A 23,815-nucleotide genomic window follows, 5' to 3' on the forward strand; every position below is an offset into this window, starting at 1 on the left:
GTTTATTTATTTCCATCTATCTAATATTCAATAGGTCAAGGAAGATTTTTTTTTACAGCAATCTTCGTTATGAGAAGGGAAATCGAGAGTTTTCCCGCACTTTTGATATTCGTCACACTGTGACAGGATATCATTTTGATATCCTTTCACAGTGTTACAGGATATCATTTTTATTCATTGAATAAATTACAGTATTTCACGGGTAAAAATGTAATAAATAGAGGATATTCAGTGTTTTGTAGTTGAATATGGAATTTATTTCATGAGTGGGACAGGATTTTTGATATTTTCACGAGTGCGAAGCACGAGTGAAAATATCAAAAAATCCTGTCTCACGAGTGAAATAAATTCCATATTCAACTACAAAACATTGAATTTTCTGTTTATTACATTTTTAAAAAAAATTCTTTGATTTTTCCTTTGCCTCTGTCTTTTTGTAATTACAGTCATGGGCTCGTGACGTCATAGTTGAGCGGTTGAGACGTCATATAGCTAAGTGAGGTGAACACACTGTAAACATGAATTTGACAACATATTTTTGGTAATTTTGACAGTTTTATTCGCTGTCAGAATGGTTTATTTATTTCCATCTATCTTATATTACGTCAAGGAAGATTTTTTTACAGCAATCTTCGTTATGAGAAAGGAAATTGAGAGTTTTCCCGCACTTCTGATATTCGTCAGACTGTGACAGGATATCATTTTGATATCCTTTCACGCTGTGACAGGATATCATTTTTATTCAATGAATAAATTAAGGTATTTCACGGGTAAAAATGTAATAAAAGAGCAATATTCTTGCTGTAAAAATCATTTCTGATAAAAATTTATTGTAAACTATTATATATTTATGAGTCATACACACCCTCCATGGAAAGAATGGTACTGAAAGAAATTCGACCCCAAGTACAAGATATATCGTTTATGATAAATTTTGTGTATTTTAAGTGATTTAATCCAAAATAATATATTCCGTTTTCCGTTCCGCGTTTTAGCAACACCCATAGGATAGAGGTACAATAGACGGAAATGTTTGTCTATAAAAAATAGATATTTATTATGTATATCCTAATATGCCAGCAAGACCACAATAAAAGCTCCTAACTGGTAACTCATCTATGTCTTCCTTTATTAGCTCTATGATCCTTTGATATTCGGGAACTAATTTCTCTTCCAGGAATTTTATTTTTTTGACCACAACTCCTTCTTTTGCTTTCTGATTCTCGCTGACTTTCTGCATCTCATGGCGTACATGCTCTCCAAATGCAATGCATTCAGTGCAGACAGGAATATCACAAACTTGGCAATGAAGATTGCACCTTTGGTCAACGTGCTTGGGACAGCATAGCTTCGGATAAACATCAAATTTTGCTGAATATTTGATAACAACGTGTTCCTGTTGTAGAGACATTGTATGCGAAACAACACAATTACTGCACACGTTAACGTCACAACTCCTGCAGAAAAGTTCTGCCTTGTTAGGGCAGCACTTACATCGTATCAACATCTGAGCAAACCCAATGGTTTGATAAAATAAAGGCTTTAAAAAATATTCAAGGATATTTTTTTAAAAAGAAAGTAAAGAATATAGTGGTTTGAAGATCAGATTTATGCAAATCAAGTGAAAAGCCATGTATCAAAACTTTTAATCCTTCAGGAAATGATTATTTTTATTCATACAATAATTTTCCCATCCTTACAACAACTGTTCTAATTTATAAATGCCTTTAAATTTTTATGGTTTTAAAAATTCAGTGTTGATGTAGAAAATTTCTGGAAGAAAAAATTTTCCCACTGACATGCTGACCAATTTTTTATCCTGTGTCAAGAGAAGGCAAAGAAATATAAGTTTTAAAATTTTTAAAGATGGCCTAATTTTCTATACACATGTATGTACTTAAATTTAAATTTAAACAATATTTTATTCACAGATCTAGAAGCGAATGGGATTTGGCAGCAGGCTCAGCCCATTTTAGCCCTCTCATTAAGTACTTCAGAAGCAAATCTAAACATAAACTTCTCTCTAAAAATGCCATCGTGACTAGTTTTTCTACATTATAACAATAGCTAAATTTGTTTGTCTCTATGATGTCTTTGTATCTTTATCCTCTTTGTTCATTCTCCAAATTTTGAAGTTCAGTACTGAGGCGAAGGTCACCCAGCCCAGGTACGGGACCATGATGTAGGCCGCTGTTCTGTTAACCTCACGGAATGCGAAGATTGTGGCTACAATGGTCCCCCATAGACATCCAATCTCTATGGTAGCCTAGAAATGTCATAAACAGATGTTAATTATTGTTTACATAGACATCCAATCTCTATGGTAGCCTAGAAATGTCATAAACAGATGTTACTTATTGTTTACATAGACACCCAATCTCTATGGTAGCCTAGAAATGTCATAAACAGATGTTACTTATTGTTTATATACACAACCAATCTCTATGGTAGCCTAGAAATGTCATAAACAGATGTTACTTATTGTTTATATACACAACCAATCTCTATGGTAGCCTAGAAATGTCATAAACAGATGTTACTTATTGTTTATATAAACAACAGACTGGATATTTAATTCTAAGCCTTAATGCCTAACCCTGGCTTTACATTCAATAACTCTTGCTTTAGTCAAATTATCAACAAAGAGCCATTTTTCTAATGAAATGTTTTAAAGCTATATATGGCGTATCTGAGGTAAAAAATAAAAATATGAGATTAAGCGGAGATTTACACGAAATTTGTTATTTACATTCAAATTAAAATTTTCATCTATCTTGAACTTAAATATCCCCACGTTTCTATTACTTAAATTGACTTTAAACTATGTCTGATATTTATTTCTGAGTCGGAAATAATTCGGTTATTGTTTTAAATTCTGCGATAACTTTGAAACGCAATTGATTTAAATTGTGTAATTTACAGGAAATTCTTCTCCTTATATAAAGTAACAAAACAAATAGAAAGATCTTATTAATTTTAGATAGTCAGAACTTATAAAAAATAGGCCATATATCACTTTAAATATAGGAACATGTATTTGAAATGGTATTCTAGCATGATTCAAAAACTAAATATGCTTTCACACCAGCTAGATCTACACTTAAAACTTTCACTGAAATATATCATAAATTTATTCCTGGGTTTGAAGTGCATGTGCACTTACACTATAAACTGAGAATATACATTCATGTACAATCAACTGTGCTTGCTTGATCTGCAATGATCAATATTCAGTATTAAAATAAAGGAATAGTTATGCTTTTGAAGATAATTATTCAAATTGAAAATTTTCTCAGTAGATCTCCATTTATTCAAATACACACGTATATAAATTCTTAAAAATATCAGGAAATTGGTAATCATTTAAACTACATACCAGCCCCAGCCTGTGGGCTCCAAAGAAGATGGGCGTCCATGCCCAGTTGAGGGCTAGCTGTGTGCCGTACAAAGCCAGGGGTAAGGCTGCATCCCCCTGGAACCCTCCTCCATCCTTCCACACCAGATAGGAAGCATACCCCATACCTCCATACAGAGCAGTCCACACCGGTCCAAATAGATAGTTAGGGGGCCTCCAAGAGGGGCGCTTGATATTCTGTTAGAAATAAATATTGTGTTTTGTCAATGAGTTTACTCAGATGTTTACCTCTTATTTGTAACTGCACAGAACACCAGTATTTAAAAAAGGAAAACAGGACTACATCTAAGAAATCTCACCATGAGTATATATGTGTACGTATATTGACAGTGATGAACTTAATCAATATATACCATGTGAAGAATTATATAATTGCTTTCTTTCAATGTAACTTGGATGGGCATATTATTAGAAGATAATACAGTAAAACCTCATTATCTCAAACTCAAAGGGACTGAGAAAAAGCTCTGAGATATCCACAGATTTTAAATATCCAGGGTATAATGATTTATTTAGGAATAAGGAGTCAGGACTTCTAAACCACTTTGACATATTCATAGTATTCAAGATATACCGTGTATCAGTGTCCAAGATACCAGAATTCAACTATATTACATTAATTATTATACTCATTAAAAACAAAGCATCTAATGTATATATACCACACTCACTTCCCTATAATTTGGTATCATGTAAAAATAAACTAATCAGGAAAACAGAGTTTGTTGTTGTGTGCCTGTGATTTGGAGGAAACCAGGGGCCTGTTACAGGATACAGCCACTACAAACTCTGGAATTCTAAATATGAACACGCTCAAGAAACTAACACGGTCTACGGACAACGGTAAGGGGAAATTTAGATTTATCACTGATCAAACTGTCTTGTCTGATTGGAAAAAACAAACTTAATATTATGTACATGTAGATTTAATCATATAAGTGGTGTATTTAATCATATTAGTGATGTATTGAAGAGTAGTTTGGTATTAGCTTCAGGGATCTTGCTCTAGTAAATGTACTAAAATGTAAAAATTTCCTTATTTGATTCTCTGTAGCCCGGCCCCTTCTCTCTCTCTCTCTCTCTCTCTCTCTCTGACAATCTCTTTTTCTCTCTCACACACTTTTTGTTTTAAATGACACCTTAGAATGTTATTTTTTATTGACCATACTAAAATTTTGAATTCCAAAAAGATAACTCTTGCTAAAAATTCTATAAGCTAGCTACTGAAATTGATGAATCCAGTCACTCACATGTGATAGAACTTGATTAGCAACTATCAAGTTAGCTTGACATTAAGTGATATTTAAAAAAGTTGTTGACTGTGCAAACTTTACGCATGCACAGTTAACTTTTTTTCTCTAGGGGAAAGGGGGGGGGGGGGTCAGTATAAAAACTGCATGAAACCTTGACAGTGCCTCAGTTGACAATGGTTTCCTAGGGATGATAATTTTAAATGTTACCTTCTACTAAATACATTGATTATATAATGTCGTTTCACTTGAATAATTTTGGAGAATACAATGAGATTATTTTCTGTGTCATCATGTGGTTATGTAAAATCATTGAACAGGTAATATTCTATGATACTTAACAAAATTAATCATCATCAGTGAGTTATAATCCCTTATGCTAACATTAAATTTTTGGTTTTTTTCTTAGACTATTTCAATTAGTACATGTAGATCTCACCATGATCGACTTAATGACATAATGAGATATCCTCTGAGATACAATAAATTTGAAATCATTTTAATTATCAAACTCATTCAATATTGAGAATTATTATATATATATATAGTCTATAAATAGCCCCTATATTAAAAGCTATATATCATGATATATACAAACACAAACAGTTCACTGGATTTGAAGTCATATTCACCTGGTGTGTCAGTGCCCTTGCGGCGGCATTATGACTCCACAATTAACACCTCAATCAACATTGAAAACAGCTAGTGGTTTCAATGGTCTGAGATAGCTGAATATATGAGCAGGATTTTTTTTTCAAGTCTATTGCATTTATTTTCTTAACAGTTCGGTGTCAAATATAAAGGCACATCGAGAGGTAAACATGGAAGTTTGAGCTCAGTTGTAATGAGGACATTATTTTTCTAAGACAGAAGTTCATTAATGAAATTGGAATCCTCGATCAGGCAGCCTTCAAATGAATGTACATGTAGTTAACAAACCATATTCACCATTGAAAGAGTCCATATTTGTTTTATTTCATAGACATGTACAGGATTTGAATGTAAGACATCTTATTCATTCAAATCCTGACTATGTAATAAAACAATTATGGAATCTTTCGATGGTGAGTATGGTTTGTTAACTTATTCACCATCAAAAGACTTCATAATTGTATTAATAATGTCCCATGAGAATACAGTTGAAAATTATCACTGTATCAAAGTGCGATTTTCTGCACATCCAAAGAAAAATGATAATTAACTCAAGAAATGTTTGATTTGGTAGCTAAATAAAGCTACTTCAGGTAATTCAAGCTAAATCTAGTGATTGTACCAGACCTGCATGCTCACCTCATACCAAGTTGAAATATTTCTCCTTGAGATTAGCCCATACCAAACCATTCTCACAATTTGCTCATGAGCAGCTCACGTGAGGACTAACCAGATTTCCTCACCTGAGTTGCTCATGTGAGTCTCATGTGCAATTTAACATGCAAATTAGGTGAAATGCTCACGTGAGCAGGGTTCTGCACATGAGCATTTTTTGCTCACGTGTGGAATCATTTTGCTCACCTAGAATATTGCTCACATGAATCTCATGAGGCTTATGAGACTCATGTGCAACAATTGCTCACTTGGAACAAGCAGAAATAGAACAAAATTCAGATTACAAACATTATATAATTATGTAATTTTAAAATGTGATTCATCAATTACATTTTAAATACTCTTTCAAGAGCAACATGTACATGTAAATAGATGCATGCATGATTATGTTCGATGAACTTCATTTCAGTAGAAATAAAATTAAAAATAAAATAAAAGTTGAAATTAAATTGAAATAAAAATTTAAATTAAATTATTATAATTATGTACAGTACACATCAATCAAGGCATAATATATCCAATAGTTTCATTTCCAGTAGATTTACATAGAACATCCTATGTAAATGTCCAGTCAACATTTGTAACTGCACTAGTACTAGATGGATAAAAGTTGTCTTGGAGGCAAGTAGATGCTTCTGCCTTTGCTGAATTTATGAGTGGCAGTCATACTTGGGTTTGAAATAATAATCCAGTGGTTATTAGAATTATAATAAATTCATCCTGTTCCATTCTTTTTCCTTGCATTTCCTTTAAATGAGTGCAAACATCAGAACTCTGTCATGTATGCAGGCTCAGCTAGGGTCCGTAATTAATCTGCAGATCCTTTGATTCCAACTTTTAAATTATCTGCAAAATATTTTGAAGTTATAACAATTACGTTAGTATATTTTCAAGGTTCTCTTGATCATGAAAAGCCAGTGCCAGTCAATAGAAAAATCATATGCATCAATATTTAATTAGCAACTTAAAGACATGTGCATGATTCATATAGAATACCACACTGAGGCTGTCAATTGTACACTCTGACCTAATCTGTTCTTACCATATTTATAGTTCTTAATTAAACATTAATTCCTGATAACATTCTGCATTAAATGTTAAATTTCAAACACTTACCCTATTCTTAGATCAGCTGCGATATCTTCGAAATTTTCCATCATTGTTAGAGCTGCACCATTGGTAATATCTAATTGATCTTTAATCATTTCCTCATCCCATGGACATACTGTACACATTTGTAACTTTTAAAGGTTGGCATCTAGTTCAATATGGTGATGACATTGTATTTCAAAAAGCATATTTCAGTTCTTCACTGTATTAATCCATATACATGTACTTTCAATGTCCCTCACAAACATTTTGTCTTGAAATTTTGAACTGGTCTGAGAAGGCGCACAAATCCTAACTGGCTCTCCTCATTGGATACTGTCCCCACCTTAAGTAACAGTGGGGGACACAAGAGGTTGTTTAAGTAAAGGAAAGCATTTTCAAATTGATGGGAATATAAAGATTAGAAGCTCAAGAAATTAAGATATTCCTGCCTGGTCCCCAATCATTTGTGATGCTATCATCAGGAAGTGCTAACACTTAACACATGGTCAATTAGTAATCAAGGCTTCGGAAAGCTTGGACCACATAGAGTGTCAAAGTATTGTATTTCCTCACGTGAGCCTCATGTGAGGAATTGAGACTTGTAAATTTTTGGTTTTGGTTCTTTTATTGAATTTTGCCTATGTCCAATTTCCTCACCTCTTGCTCACCTGAGAAAACTGAACTTAGAAAAATCACTACAAATGCTAATAGCTTGAATTACGCTGTTCTTAGGTGAGCAAATTGAATAGACTTTTGCTCATGAGCATTGAGGTGAGCATAATTTTGCACATGTGCATTTTGGTTAGTATTTTCTTCCCTAACAAAGACTAACAATCTGCACATGAGCAAAATCCAATTCTACCTAATTTGCATACAATTCTTACTTGATTCTCATGTGAGTCTCATGAGCTGCTCATGAGCATTTGTTAGAATGTTTGGTACGGGAGGGAACCAAAGGCTGCCCCTACATAGGGCAGTGCGATGGCTGCAGCAGGCTTCAAATACTCCGACATATCTGTAAGATGTTGAGACTATAATGTTAAACCAAAACTTTTACAAAATGTTAAAAATAATATGTTTTACAATGAAATGAGAGTGCATGAACAGGTCCAGTCCAAAGACTATTTCTACCTACGTAGGTATTAATAGCTACCTAGGTATTTAAAGCTACCCAAAGTAGCTATTTTTACCTACTTTCTGCTTTACTTGCATTTTGTGGCCAAATGCGGGAACGGCGCAACATGGTGGGCACAAAATTTCTTGATACAGTCACACTGATGATGAATATGACAAAAATTTGGCCAAAAAATGAAAACTTCGTATCTTATCAATTTTGCATAGAAACTAATGTAAAATTACAGATTCAGGAAGTAATCATTTTTTGGCCAAAATTTTGTCGTATTCATCATTAGTGTGACCGTATCAAAAAATATAGCATTCCCCATGTTGCGCCGTTTGGTCTTTTGGTCGCAAAATGCATAAATTATATAAAGTAGGTAAAAATAGCTACTTTTGGTAGCTTTAAATACCTAGGTAGCTATTAATAGCTACGTAGGTAGAAATAGTCTTTGGACTGGACCTGATGAATTGCCAATTCAGACATCTTCAGGAAATCAAAGTCAATGGTCAAAAATGCACAACTACAAATAAAGAGTTATCCTACTGTCCTTAACAGGTTCACAAACTACAGTATAAATATGTAACCATTTGTATCAATATCTACACGCTTCTTTAAAGTTCTAGAAGTTGATCGACCGGGCATGCAATTGATGATGACCTTAAACTGCCGAGTACAGTAGATTCTGCGTTTATCTAATACCAACTGTCGATATGTTCAAAAATGTTTTAACATCTTTTTTAAAAGAATTTGTTTTAATTAATGAAAAGAAAACCCCACCTGCACCACTTTGTAACCGGACAAAATCAGCTGATTTACGTAAAAACAGGTGCCCTTTCCTGACTTCCTTTAGCAGACGAAAATGACCTTTGAACTTTTGTTACACTACTTAAACAACTTCCTGTGAGTATTATAGTTAATTCTGTTGTTCCGATGTATAAAAAAAATGCTGAATACTGATTGTATTGATGAGAATACTATCTACATTTATTTTTAAGAAAAAAAAAAAAAAAAAAAAGGGAAAATTACTCCGGAAATTAATTTTCCAACCGTACTATATTTTTTTCAATCTGATGATAGAGAATTTTATTTATTTGTTATTAACTTTTGGCAAATTTCTGTTAGGCCTATTCAAGATTTTGTACAGTTAAATTTTGGGTATTGATATTAAAGTCATAGTAATTCTAATTTAATTTCAATTGCACAATGTAATGGACTACTTCCTTCCCTACTTCTGTAATTAGTTGCCCCCAGAGGTAAACCGGAATCGAAAAATGGCTACCTCTCCAAATAGTACTCTGACTCCAAAAAAGAAGGAGGAGTCGTTTATAGATAAGTTAGGAGGAACTCTGGCCAGGAAGAAGAAAGCCAAAGAAGGTCTTAAAAATTATGTGTTTATATTAGTATCATAATTAGTGTGGAAACATAATTAAAATCCAAGTTCAAGATTTGTTTACATCTAGTTTCCTTTTCCAAATAAGGCCAAAACTCATGTTTGATTTATGCACAAGTATTTCGGTTCTTTGATTGCAAAGAAATCTCTAATATTGGCAGGGTAATTGATTTCTACTACTTAACTTTCAAAGGTTATTAAAAACATTAGATTAAATTATCATGTTGATCAGTTTATAAGGGTTGACTGAGGCTGGATTATGATGTTTGAAAAAAATTTACATCTATGAAATGAATGAATGCAAATGCTGTATGTTCGGAAAAGTAACTGTAAATTAAAATAACAAATATTATTATATAGTCTATTTATATTCCCTATATAATCTATACAAGCGCAAACAGTTCATAACACTACATATTCACTGGATTTGAGGCCGTATTCACCGGGGGGACATTGCGCGTGCAGCGGCGTTGTGACGTCACAATCAACACCTAAAACAACGTTGTAAACAATGATTGCAACGCCCGCAGCGAGCTGCGAATATGAGCAGGAAAAATATTATACAAACCTATTGCAGGGTTATTTTTAAACATTTGGACGTCTCACACATAGCGAAACTCGGAAAGGAAAACACGGAGGTGACAAACTGTAATCTGGACATTTGTTTTCAACGACGGAAGTTTGTTAATGAAAATGGTGTCGTCATCCAGCGTTCAATGTCTTATTCATTCAAATTCGGACTATATAATAAAACAATTATGGACTCTTTTGGTGTTGAATATGGTTTGTTATTCACCAGAAAAGTATCCATATTGACCTCGGCTTCGCCTCGGTCAATATGAATATTTTTCTGGTGAATAACAAACCATATTCAACACCAAAAGAGTCCATAATTGTATAATATGAATAACATAATGATAATGTCTGCATATACAAGCCAGTTAAGGAATTTCCATACCCGCATTACGTCACAAAATTGTAATAATATTTTCCGACCGTATTGACTCATTTATTAGAGATCGTTCTTCATTTCCGGTTTCAACATGGAGCGAAATAAAAAGTGGAGGTTTGTAAAAAGGGCCATAAACATTAAGTAATCGCCTTGGATAAAGGCAGAAAATCTCGTTTTCCATCGGATTTTGTTCCTATTACGGCCGTACATATAGTTGACCACGATTATAATGTTTAAAGGTTAGAAAGTTGCGATGAACACGTTGTATACATCATGTTGCTAGACAAGAAGATGTGACCACGGATAATTTAGACGACAGAGAATGGAGTATTGGAAGAAGAGTGGTAGAATTGGAGACCCTGGCTGATGGACTTAAAGCATGTTATCTTTGCAGTCAGCTATTACATCTCTTAAACTGTGTGGGTGAAAAAAAACGGTTTAGCCTAAATTTTACTTGTTAAATGCCCATATCCTGAGTGTGGTTTTATAAATGATATACCAACTGGCACTAAACATGCTACAGTAAATGGTGGCCAAGCCTGGGATGTCAAAACAAAGTAAGCTGCAGGTATGTGAACATAATATATCCCTAACTTCATGTATAGTGGGAAAATAATGTAATATGTGAATGGCAATTCCTTCATTTACCATGTTTACAGGCATGTTTGCCTTTAAGATCTGAAAGTTTTTTTTTTTAAATTTTAGGAATAATTAATGGGGGTTTGGGGGAAACCCACATAAAAATATGCTTATGGAATTAAAAATCCCAAACATAACACAAAAAAGTTGTTAATTTAAGGAATGTTTTTTTATTTTTGTGTGAGTTATTGGTGTGTGAATCACACAGACTTGTCACGTAGGCATGAAAAATATGCCTACGTGCAAGTCTGTGTGATTCACACACCAATAATTCACACTAAACTGAAAAACATTCCTTATATTTACATTTTACATGTTTGGAAGCAGCTAAAATATGCTAAGTATTTGAATTTCTCGCTGCCCTATATATCACTGCATTTTTTCCAACATCGCTGCTGCCTCATTGTGACGTCATTGTAACGCACGTTTCTCCGTGTATATTTCTACACATGAGTATACACGAAAGTGGTTTTCAAATCAGTTTCACAGTTGGCTTACTAGAAAAACACAGTGAATGTATATATTTAACTTTGATGATCAGATTGTGTGTAATTGTTGATCTGTTGTTGTCAAACATTTCTAGAATTTGAAATATTGGATGTGCCCCTCTGTGTACTGTATAAGTCTCATTATATAATGAACTCAAATACATATTTCAAATTTATATTTTTAAATAAAATTTTATTAAAGCTGAACAGGAAGTGCACCATGTCTCCTAGCTGGGCGATTCATTCAAAAGCATGATATTACTGATATTATTGACATTAATCAAATGATACATGTATTTTTCCATTTTCACTTTTTAGCCTTTTTTGAACAGGTGAAACCTACCAATCAAAGATTGCTTTTCAAGATCATGCTGATCTCTACGACATTGTTTTGAAGCAAGACAAAGTTTCTCCAGATCATAGTCCACAATGATATTTTTTCACTTTTGGCTAGGTAAGTTTACTATTTTTTTCAGCTTGCAAATAGTTTGTTATTTGTTGGTATATGTAAATTTACATTTTTGCATTGGAAGTTCTAATTGTCTAAATTATAATTGTAGCCAGAACACCAGATATTCTACAGATTGCTGCAGTATCAGGGAATGAAGAGATGAATGTCTATATGTGACCAACAACTCAGATTTGTCTTGAAGCTTCTGTGGCCCCTCGGATGACATACATTGGTGGAGTACTAAAACATAAAGGACAAACAGTTACATCAGTCCCTCCAGAGGATGGTCTTAGATATTTCCTTGAGTTTTTAAAGGAATTTTTCAAGCCCATTTTGGTTGGCCACAATGTGCAGAATTTTGATGTCCCAGTCCTGGTGAATCAGCTGACAAAATATGGTTTATTGGAACATTTCAAAGAAAATGTTTCTGGATTTCTTGATAGAATGGAACTTGCAAAAAAAAAAATCCAGAAAAAAGGGATTGATGTAGAGAACTATAAGCAAGAGATTTTAGTGAAATCACATCTTAAGATGCACACAATCACTTAAGCAACTCTACGAGAAAAAGAATATCTGATATGTCATCTTCAAATGATGTGTTTGCTCTGTCATACTACGCATGCAAATCATCATTAGACACCTCAGTGAAGTCTAAAGTTATTTCATCCCTGCCAAACATATTGAAGAATCTTGTTTATTGTTCCCTTAGTCTATCTAGTATCAAAGCTGAGATGAATTCACAAACGTGACCCATACAATGGAATCTGGAATGTGTTCTGTGAACGTGCAGATGAAACAAAGATCCTGAGAGTATCAAAATCCAAAAATGTTATTGACAAAGTTGTGGCTTATTTGAATGCACCATGAGAACATTTACAAATGTGTAGTATGTATTTACTATTGATGTGAATATTTAGAAATATCCCAGGTCCAGATATTGAGGGTAAAAAACATGAAAAATACCAGCAAGTGGTTGGGTCTTTCAACTTTTTCTCTAAAAAAATTCTTATTTGCTGAAAGGTTAAAGGTCAAGGTCATTTGGGTCACTCTGTAGATGTGCCTTCTCATGTTTCAACTTCTTCAGTACATATAATGGATATCAAAAGAAAAGTTTCATGCAGGTAATTTTGTATTTTTTCTTTGTGTTTGAGAAAAAAATGGGGGGGGGGGGGGGGGTTAAAAAGCAGCCTGCACTGACTTTATCAATATGGAAAGGTATACATTTTTTTATGTTTATCAATTTGTTAGATGTTTATTTACTTACTTCCAAAAGAATTATTAGGTTTAAACCCATATTTTTGTTATTTTACCTGAACTTGCTGATAATTTTCATTTTCTTTTCAACTTTAGCGGAACAACATAAATGCTTTCTTTTTCATTTAAACATGTATATGTGACTGTATTGTTAAAAAAATTGTGTAAAAATATTATTTCAGTTTATCTATTGTATTATAAGATCTACTTTCTAGCCAGTTAATTAGCAACCAACATAAAAAGTACCTCAGCATGAATTTTAATAAATTTGAAAAACAGACATATCTTGATCTCATTGATATACTTAATTAATGTGGCAATGGGCTAGTTTTATTTGTTTTTTGTGTTGCTTAGATATCCTACTTCTAGTATGCAAAACAAATTTGGGATTAAACCCATATAACTATGAGTATGGAAAGACCTTAAAATGACCCCAAAGTGTTGCTTCATTTCCTCTGCAGGCGTGAGGCGAAGTATTTTAAGCATCCCCTAATGACCAGTCACTAGTTAGAATAATCTAACTGTGTCTTGGGACAAGCCCTCACCACAGTTTGAATACCACCCATATACTCCCAATGTAGCAAAAAATTGCAGAATCGCTCCAAAACGAACTTGAAAAAATACAAAGGGATTTACATTTGAAATACCTTCAAAATTAATTATAACAAACCTTTTTGAAGTTGCGTATGCCTTTCAACCTAAAATATAATCCAAATAAAGACTATACAAAGTTAAGTGAACCATACAAGAGGATGTACGCTTGAATTTAATCAACTGTTTACTTACCTGTCATTATTCGTCACCTCTCCTTCTCCTCTGTATTTTTCTCTCTTTCTCTTGAAATAAATTTTGATCAAACAGATCGAGTTAATATTGCTGCATTAATCTAGTTTTAGGTTACACTTTTGTTATATTTAGGTTACACTTTTTTTATATTTAGGTTACACTTTTGTTATATTTAGGTTACACTTTTGTTATATTTAAGTTACACTTTTGTTATATTTAGGTTACACTTTTTTAATATTTTGTTTCAGTGAGTGAGCTCCAGGAGGAGGGAAAACATGCAATTGAGTCTCCCACAAGTCCCACTGTCCCTGACATTGGACCAGAGGGGTACACACTGGGTAAGTACCCTCCCACTAGCCCCACATTCCCCACATTTGACCTGGGGGGTACACTCTGGGTAAGTACCCTCCCACTAGCCCCACAATCCCCACATTTGACCGGGGGGGGGGGGGGGTACACTCTGGGTAAGTAACCTCCCAATAGCCCCACATTCCCCACATTTGACCCGGGGGGTACACACTGGGTAAGTACCCTCCTACTAGCCCCACATTTGACCTGGGGGTACACACTGGGTAAGTACCCTCCCACTAGCCCCACATTTGACCTGGGGGATACACACTGGGTAAGTACCCTCCCACTAGCCCCACATTTGACCTGGGGGATACACACTGGGTAAGTACCCTCCCACTAGCCCCACATTCCCCACATTTGACCTGGGGGATACACACTGGGTAAGTACCCTCCCACTAGCCCCACATTCCCCACATTTGACCTGGGGGATACACACTGGGTAAGTACCCTCCCACTTAAGCCCCACATTCCCCACATTTGACCTGGGGGATACACACTGGGTAAGTACCCTCCCACTAGCCCCACATTTGACCTGGGGGATACACACTGGGTAAGTACCCTCCCACTAGCCCCACATTTGACCTGGGGGATACACACTGGGTAAGTACCCTCCCACTAGCCCAACATTTGACCTGGGGGTGCACACTGGGTAAGTACCCTCCCACTAGCCCCACATTTGACCTGGGGGATACACACTGGGTAAGTACCCTCCCACTAGCCCCACATTGCTCACATTTGACCTGGGGGATACACACTGGGTAAGTACCCTCCCACTAGCCCCACATTGCTCACATTTGACCTGGGGGATACACACTGTTATCTCTCTCTAGCCCCACACTTCCACAGATTGAAGCTTAGCACTAAGTAAGGGAGACCTAAATACCCTGTAAATCACAGTTTTAACAGGTTTGAACACATAAATTCTAGAGTTAGCAGAACATTTTTAGATCTAAAATATCATATTTTTCGAGGGGTAAAATTTTGGTGCTTTGAGGAAAATGTATTGGTTCATGGGGATTTGATTTCATTTTGAAGAATTGTTACTTAGTACGGTAATATATGTGATAAATTACATTTTGTGGCGGTCATAATTTTATGGGTCTCTTCATGCCCCGAAAAAACAAAAATTAACCCCACAGAAATTTATGATTTTACAGTATTTTAGGCAGTGATTTAAATGTGAAATGACTCTGTTTTAGATGAAAATGAGGAGCGGTCAATGATAGAACCTCAATCCAGAGAGGACCCCAAAGTTAAAGAACTGATAAAGGTAAGAGTTCCCTCAGACTGTAGATGAATATTAATCAAAAGAAGTTTCTTTGCATGTTTATTCTAATTTTTAACAAAAAGGTTTGATAAGGGCTGCTAGTAGAGTATGTTTGACTAAGGTAAATTTTGTTAAGTTGTAAGTTCTTTTGATTGCTGATTTTTAGCTCACCTTAACAAAGTTGGGGGAGGGGGGGGGGCCTAATGCGATACCCTCGGCGTCGGTGTCAACATCCCAAGGTTAAGGTTTTTGGAGCAGTTTTCTGTTTAAGTACTTTTATGCCCTGCATTAATTAGAGATGCATGAAAGATGCTTGGTCTCAGATGCTGCAATTTCAGCTAAGCAATGGCCATGTTAATGTTTTAAGAGCAGGTTAAGGTTTTTGGTGCAGGTTCAAGTTTTTGGAGAAGGTCTCCCTTCCAAGTAATATAAACCCTTTATTGACCAAACTTCATAGATGATACATACAAGGATGCACACTTCTGGACTTGCTTTGGATGCTGAATCCAACCTACATTTTCCAGATGAGTGATCAGTTCCATTACTAAGAATCTATAAGGCCTATCTGAACCAAACTTGCACGGATTATGCATTCAAGGACAAACACTCTTAAACTTGCTTCAGATGATGAATTTGAACTACAGTTTCTGGATGAATTACTAATTTAAAGTTTTTGAAGTCCATTTCCTAACTACGTAACTGCAAGCCCTGTCAGATCAAAATTACATACATGTTGCATCTTGGGATGTACACTACTAGATTCTTAGTTTAATGTGGAACTTTGCCTTTCTTAAAGACAACATTCATTGCAGTGAGCCCTGTAATCTCTGATTACCTAGGTTTATACTTGTAGGTGAGCTCTGTAATCTCTGATTACCTAGGTTAATACATTGTGGATGTCAGTTAGTCTTTACATAATTATTTATATCGTACATGTTGTAGATGTTGCTGGACTGGATTAACGACGTTCTAGCTGATGATCGTATCATTGTGAAGGACATCGAGGAGGATTTGTTTGATGGTCAGATTCTTCAGAAGTTGATTGGTAAGTACATGTAATTATATAGGAAGATTTGTTTGATGGACAGATTCTTCAGAAGTTGATTGGTAAGTACATGTAATTATATAGGAAGCCCAGGAACAAAAGTCAAGGGGTACGGTACTTTATCAGGGTTCTCCACATTTGAAAATTTAACCATGGAGGAAGCTGCGCAAAGGCGAAATGTGGCTGAAAAAACGAATGCTTGTTAGACTTCCTAATCTTCATTAATCAATGATTGGTTTTTCAATTTTTAAACTTAACCACTCAACACAAAACAATGGAATAACTAACACTTTTTAAAATTAAAAAAATAATAATTAAATTGAAAAGGATTTATCTGGTATCTTACTTCACAAATGTACCAAAATTTGTCCAAAATTGTAGTTACCTTCTAAAGAAAAATTGTTAATACAGTAAGTCAGTATGCATGGCAATATTTTTCAGAAATTAATAATTATAGGGAATTGTAGCCTGTTGTATGAAATGTTTTGTCCAATATGACTAAAACTGATGAATGGGTAGTATTTCTATTAAGTTAACATACAATAGAACATTTGGTCAAGTGTCGACGTTTATTTTTCTAGATATGCATTTTTCACCAAGTTTTGTTTACTTCACCACATGTCCAAGTGCTAAAGATAGCGCCACGCAAAGTTTCATAACAACGGGAAGTAACTCTAAAACCAAGACTAAGACAGCGATTAAAACTAAGACGGCGATTGAGAAGTAGACACTATGCACATTTTATCAGATAGATAATAAAAATAAAGCTTTAAAAAAAACAGAGCATGGGAAATGGATTAAATACAGATAAATATGAAATTTTTACAGACTAGGCCTAGGTTTTCTGGCACAGAAACCTAACTCGCATGCATGACGATTATCATAAAGTTAACCCGTTATATATCTAATAATTTAGTGAACATGTTTAAATTTCCCAAAATTATTTACATGTGTACAGGATAATAAACTCTCAAGATATTGATCATCTGATCAGCTGATTGACTCTCCATTGATTGTCACACTTCACAGCATAGTCGTTAATTAATAACGACGTGTTTATTTAGCACACTCCGCTTTCCTTTGTGGCATGCGAGGTGCATGGCAGTCATAGTATAAACACAATTAACTACTCAAGTCATTAAAAAAGCATGTGTCAGGACTGAAGTGCTAAAAAATTTAATAATGGCCCCTGCCGATTTTAACCATGGCGCAGCTTGTTTAACCATGGCGCACATAAATTTAACCATGTGGGCCGCCATGGTAAAACCCCATGTGGAGAACCCTGCTTTATTGGAAAAACCAGCAAAATAAAATTAATTTTGATATATACCGGTATCAGACACCAGGCAAGACTGTCACAGACTGACACAGTGTTTCCGTTAACGCATATTTCTGCGTATTTTACGCATAAAAAATACTTTTTACCCCCAAAAAATTCACCTCAAGGGTCATCATGACGCAGAAAAAAAATATGAAAACGAATTTTAAAAATCCAGTTCAATATTGATGCCTTTATAGAAGATATTTTACATGTTTAGTTTACATTCCGGGCAACTTTCTAGGAATTCATCATTGCTTTTAGTTTAATTTCAAAGTGGCAGTGATTGAAATCGGCATTTCCACGTCAACAATCTATTAAATTCTTTTCTACGATCTGAACAAAACCGCAAATGCAGATAAAAATGGCTCTTCAGCATGTTCAGTCTTACATCGGCATATTTATATCAGCTTGGCTTTGTCAAAAAGGCCAATAATGCTAAAAAGAGGTGAGCAAAGTTCAAATCATTAATAAACAGTTTTGCAAAGAATTCAACCTCTTTCAATTGTTATCTTTTGATTGTGGTATTCACGAAGCCCTAATGGCGTAATCTGTAAAATGTGACAGTGTACCGGTAAATAAAAGTAATATCAATTATATTTTACTTTCGTTTTTTTAAAACATCAAATATATGATTTTAGATGGCAGAGCTAATATATAAAAACTAAACCAAAATATGTTTAACTGACCATCAAAAAATCTTTTTGACTCCCAAAACTTTAAATCAAAGGGTCATAATGACCCTTGGTTTTAAAAGTTTGCAGAAACACTGTGACATGATCATGTCAGGAAGGATGCTCAGTACAATAAGTAAAGGAATTCTGCTTATATAACTGCTAGCATATTATACTCCCTTATTATTACACTCACTGCATATTACACTCCTTGCATATTACACTTCTTGTATATTACACCCCGTACATATTACACTCACTACATATTATACTCCCTGCCTATTACACCCCATCTTTTTTTTTTACACCCCCTGTATATTGAGAATACTAGTAGTAGGAAAAGTGTACAATGAAAGTAAACATCTTTGGCTGCCACACTAATGTGTAATCGGTGCTTTACCTAATCAATTTCTTTCTTGTTTCATACTTCAAAATTCATTCAACTCAAGAGTTTACTCCCTTGCAGAGAAGCTGGCGGGGTTAAGGGTCGAAGTTCCAGAGGTCACACAGTCTGAGCAGGGTCAGAAACAAAAACTACAGATCATCTTAACAGTCATCAATAGAATTCTACATCAGAGCCCGCCCTGGACCCAGAGTAAATGGAGTGTAGATAGTAAGTTATTCATATAATCATCCAGAGTAAATGGAGCGTAGATAGTAAGTTATTTATAGAATCACCCAGAGTAAATGGAGCGTAGATAGTAAGTTATTTATAGAACCCTCCGTGGACCCAGAGTAAATGGAGCATAGATAGTAATTTTTGTTTAATTGGAATTTTTAGCGAGACACAATCTTAACACCCTCGCTTATTATGCCAAAACTGCTAAAAATTCTGCCTATATGGTATTTATAGAATCAACCTTTTTATCCATTATTCAGATATGGATTATAAAAGACTGTGTTCTTTAAATGTGCAAGGATTTAGGAATTATATTCTCACCCTGCTGGGGGCCAATTAGGGATCTAAAAATTTTCTACAGCATCTAGTTTTCTAAGTAATCACAATCACTCAATTGTAGGTAAAGTTTGTTTGAAAATCTTTCGGATTCATATTTTGTAATTGAAGTTCTTTAATTTGTATAGCATATGATTCAGGCATCGTGTGAGTGAGAGGTCAAGAGGTCATGTTCCTGAGAATTTTACAACAAATGAGTTTTATTGTTTTAGGTGTTCACTCAAAAAACCTGGTGGCCATACTTCATCTTCTGGTTGCCTTGGCGAGACATTTCAGAGCACCAATTAGATTGCCAGAAAATGTTTCTGTGAATTTAGTTGTTGTCACTGTAAGTGAAAGAAGTCATTGTAATATTTAAACAAAGTATGAAAAAAAGCATGTAATATTCCATTTGCTTTTTACCATAACAGTAATATAATTGAGAGATTTAGGATGTAGCGTTTTAGAAGTATTTCAGAATTAGCTTTTTAAGAATTTTGATTGCTGTCATCAAATGAAATGACATCTAAGTAATCTTTTTTTTTTTGAATGAACAGAAAAGAGATGGAATGTTACAGCCTCGTAGAGTTGCTGAGGACATCACAACTGTTAATGAGTAAGTCTTCACAGCTATAGTTCTCTGTAACCTTTTAGGGGGGGGGTTGTTTTTTTGTTTTTTGTTTTTTTTCACTGAATGGCTAGTACCACTGTGACAAAGGGAGACAACTTTTCCTTTTTATCCATACATTTTTTTCCTAAGACCTGCAGTAAACTATATTTGTTTATAATCAATTTATTTCCTCATTTTTAATGAAAAAAAAATTATTTCTGCCTTTTGGGTATTGCAATCGAGGAGAGTTTACAATAGAAGTGAACATTTGACTGTTTATCTGTTCATCTCTCTTTCAGAGATATAGGAGCTAGATTTGGTGAGTCTTCCTTTCTTTGTTCTGTTTATTTCTGACTGTAGAATGAGGTTTACAATAACAGCTGTCTCTCAAATCTGATTTCATTACGTGTAGAACAGAAAATTCTCTTTAGAGGAAAACCTTTTATATACTACTAGCAGTGTATGATACATCTTAAGTGCCTTGTCTTTTCAGAGAGAGATGCCTTTGACACACTGTTTGATCACGCTCCAGATAAACTGAATCTCGTCAAAAAGGTAACGAGTCTTGTCATGATTATTCCACACAGGTATCACTGAAATAAATCTAATAAGTCACACAATTATCATTTAGGCCATCCTTAAAAAATTGTTTTTTTGCGGTAACGCGACCGACTCACCAAAATCCACCCTACTGGATTTTTTTTATGGGTTCAAAAAAAAATTTTTTTTTTTTTTTTTACAGATCCATTTTCTAATTTTATCCTATTGACATTTTTTTACGTCCCCATTGCACCTGTAGACGCCGTTTTTTAAAAAAGAACTGATGTGTTCTGATATTTGAACAATAAAAGATTGGATTCATTAAGAATGCCTTAATTTTCTTGTTTGATTAGTAACTTAAAGTGAAATCTAAGACATAGTTAATACCTCTATCTAATCGAAATTTAATTCTGACTTTTTGTCTCCAAAAAAAAAAAAAATAAGCCTACCTACCTACCCACACCTTAAATGATGAGGCGCGTTACCGCAAAAAAAAATTTTTTTAAGGATGGCCTTAAGAAGTGTAAAGTAGTAGGGAATATTTATTGTTTATTTTTAGGGATGGGTATCGCTAAAAAATTTATTTGAAATATAACACAATTTTTTCCCAAAATATCACAATAGCATCATGGTATTTTTACAAGTAATTTTTACAATGATTTTAAATGAACAGTCATTATTTTTCTTTAAAATATGCTAGGAAAACAAAATTTCACTTTTTTGAAATTTTTTTGTTAATGAAATTAATCATGTTTGGAGGGTAAGATGCCGTTCTTTTCACCTTTTACAACAGTTTTTAGGCTTTCTGTAATTGAAATTTGAAAGATTGAGCAAATAAATAAATATTTTCTGGACCAGTATACCGATAAAATCGCACATCCCTATTTATTTTTATATATTTTATTAACATACATGTATATTTATTCAATGGTAAAATTTACGTATAATTTTAGAGATGAACATTGTTTTATTTTCTTTCCAGACTTTGGTGACTTTTGTGAACAAACAATTAATGAAAATTAATTTAGAGGTCACCGATATTGAATCTCAGGTAAAAAAAAAAAGAAATATGTTATACAGTATTTAATTCATTTCTATTATGATAAATCAAGATAAACTTTGCCAAAAATTGATTTAAAACTTTTTCAGTAAATATTATGTAGTTTGTGTATGATTTGACGTAAAGGGATGTAACTCTTTTATCCTTGTTGTGATGTAGGTTAACTGTGTTCTTTTTGCTTACAGTTTCATGATGGCGTCCACCTGGTTCTGTTAACTGTGTTATTTTTGTTTACAGTTTCACGATGGCGTCCACCTGGTTCTCATAACTGTGTTATTTTTGTTTACAGTTTCACGATGGCGTCCACCTGGTTCTGTTAACTGTGTTATTTTTGTTTACAGTTTCACGATGGCGTCCACCTGGTTCTGTTAACTGTGTTATTTTTGTTTACAGTTTCACGATGGCGTCCACCTGGTTCTGTTAACTGTGTTATTTTTGTTTACAGTTTCACGATGGCGTCCACCTGGTTCTGTTAACTGTGTTATTTTTGTTTACAGTTTCACGATGGCGTCCACCTGGTTCTGTTAACTGTGTTATTTTTGTTTACAGTTTCACGATGGCGTCCACCTGGTTCTCTTAACTGTGTTATTTTTGTTTACAGTTTCACGACGGCGTCCACCTGGTTCTGTTAACTGTGTTATTTTTGTTTACAGTTTCACGACGGCGTCCACCTGGTTCTGTTAACTGTGTTATTTTTGTTTACAGTTTCACGACGGCGTCCACCTGGTTCTCTTAACTGTGTTCTTTTTGTTTACAGTTTCACGACGGCGTCCACCTGGTTCTGTTAACTGTGTTATTTTTGTTTACAGTTTCACGATGGCGTCCACCTGGTTCTGTTAACTGTGTTGTTTTTGTTTACAGTTTCACGATGGCGTCCACCTGGTTCTGTTAACTGTGTTATTTTTGTTTACAGTTTCACGATGGCGTCCACCTGGTTCTGTTAACTGTGTTATTTTTGTTTACAGTTTCACGATGGCGTCCACCTGGTTCTGTTAACTGTGTTATTTTTGTTTACAGTTTCACGACGGCGTCCACCTGGTTCTGTTAACTGTGTTATTTTTGTTTACAGTTTCACGACGGCGTCCACCTGGTCCTGTTAATGGGGCTCCTTGAAGGGTACTTTGTTCCTCTGTACGACTTTCATCTCACACCGGTTGACTTTGATCAAAAGGTAAAGGTCATTCATGGCTTAATTAATTAACTGTATGTGATTTTACTGGGCAATAGTTAATTATAAGGTTCCAAAAAATCAAGAACAGCTTGAGAATTAAAGCTTCAATTAAGCTTGACAGTGTTTAATATGAAGTTTTTCCAGTAAATATAATTGGTAAAACGGCTTTTTTCAAGAACTGAATTCTAGTAGATTATCATTAGATGAATCCCATAAAGTAACATTAAAACATTGCAGGAAACATTTGGTACTGAGTGGTCAAGCACTATATTAGTTGATCATAATTAATTTATTCACCAACATACAATCACCATCCATATAAATACTGTTTCATTTATTCAAACCCCATTAAATACACCAAGTCCTGGTGTTGACTGATATTTTTCTGCCTCTGTTGGTACTGGTCAGGATAGAACAGGTTGGTTGTTGCCATTCATATTGAAACTGGACTTCTTTACCATAGACCCTGTCATACAAGTATAGTTATAGGCCCTATGTAAGTGTCTTGTAGTAGTATAGTTATGACTTTCTTTACTAGAGGCCTTAATTATTGACATATAAATATAGCGAACTGATTTTGAGTCCCGTTGAGGTTAAATATAATGAAATTTACATCTTTTATAAGGAACTTTCAAAGATCTCAAAATTTGATTAATTGAACTGACTTTATATTCTTTTAGCA

General features: G+C 34.4%; 2 protein-coding genes and 1 long non-coding RNA gene across 4 annotated transcripts; 2 read left to right on the plus strand and 1 right to left on the minus strand.

Annotated features, from left to right (window-relative positions):
• Nucleotides 1-1,590: 1,590 nt before the first annotated feature.
• Nucleotides 1,591-9,098, minus strand: LOC134276679 (translocator protein-like). 2 transcript variants are annotated; one of them, XM_062758951.1, is made up of 5 exons: nucleotides 8,981-9,098; nucleotides 8,029-8,114; nucleotides 5,956-5,989; nucleotides 3,377-3,592; nucleotides 1,591-2,266 (listed from the first exon to the last, which is right to left on the minus strand). In XM_062758951.1, the coding sequence occupies exons 2-5, from the start codon at nucleotides 8,094-8,096 to the stop codon at nucleotides 2,084-2,086; spliced, it is 501 nt and encodes a 166-aa protein (XP_062614935.1). In that variant the 5' UTR covers nucleotides 8,097-8,114; nucleotides 8,981-9,098; the 3' UTR covers nucleotides 1,591-2,083. The 2 variants fall into 2 exon arrangements, with proteins under 2 accessions (XP_062614935.1, XP_062614936.1); XM_062758952.1 differs by having other exon boundaries at nucleotides 8,029-8,098; nucleotides 8,981-9,090.
• A 348-nt stretch (nucleotides 9,099-9,446) lies between these two features.
• Nucleotides 9,447-23,133, plus strand: LOC134276678 (beta-parvin-like; the record flags this gene model as incomplete). Its single annotated transcript, XM_062758949.1, has 12 exons — nucleotides 9,447-9,577; nucleotides 14,412-14,501; nucleotides 15,714-15,784; nucleotides 16,724-16,826; nucleotides 19,285-19,431; nucleotides 19,986-20,101; nucleotides 20,310-20,368; nucleotides 20,662-20,681; nucleotides 20,856-20,917; nucleotides 21,885-21,953; nucleotides 22,148-22,234; nucleotides 23,032-23,133. Coding segments are annotated over exons 1-12 (1,029 nt in total), but the record flags the coding sequence as incomplete, so codon positions are not given.
• LOC134276677 (uncharacterized) lies at nucleotides 10,644-13,084 on the plus strand. Its single transcript, XR_009994097.1, has 3 exons — nucleotides 10,644-11,113; nucleotides 12,005-12,126; nucleotides 12,233-13,084. It is a non-coding gene; the product is annotated as an uncharacterized LOC134276677 (long non-coding RNA).
• Nucleotides 23,134-23,815: the final 682 nt, after the last annotated feature.

Source organism: Saccostrea cucullata, unplaced genomic scaffold (assembly GCF_032062105.1).
Source record: "Saccostrea cucullata isolate Sc308-1 unplaced genomic scaffold, CSIRO_AGI_Scuc_v1 ctg7060, whole genome shotgun sequence".
Taxonomy (NCBI): Eukaryota; Metazoa; Mollusca; class Bivalvia; order Ostreida; family Ostreidae; genus Saccostrea; species Saccostrea cuccullata.

Excerpts from the sequence above, each read along its gene's own strand:
- LOC134276679 (XM_062758951.1), bottom strand. The coding sequence starts at position 8,096 with ATGTCGGAGTATTTGAAGCCTGCTGCAGCCATCGCACTGCCCTATGTA. Across the intron at positions 5,990-8,028 it reads GGGGCAGCCTTTGGTTCCCT|AATCTCAAGGAGAAATATTT; the intron begins CCCGTACCAAAC and ends TTGGTATGGGCT. Across the intron at positions 2,267-3,376 it reads GAGCCCACAGGCTGGGGCTG|GCTACCATAGAGATTGGATG; the intron begins GTATGTAGTTTA and ends TGACATTTCTAG.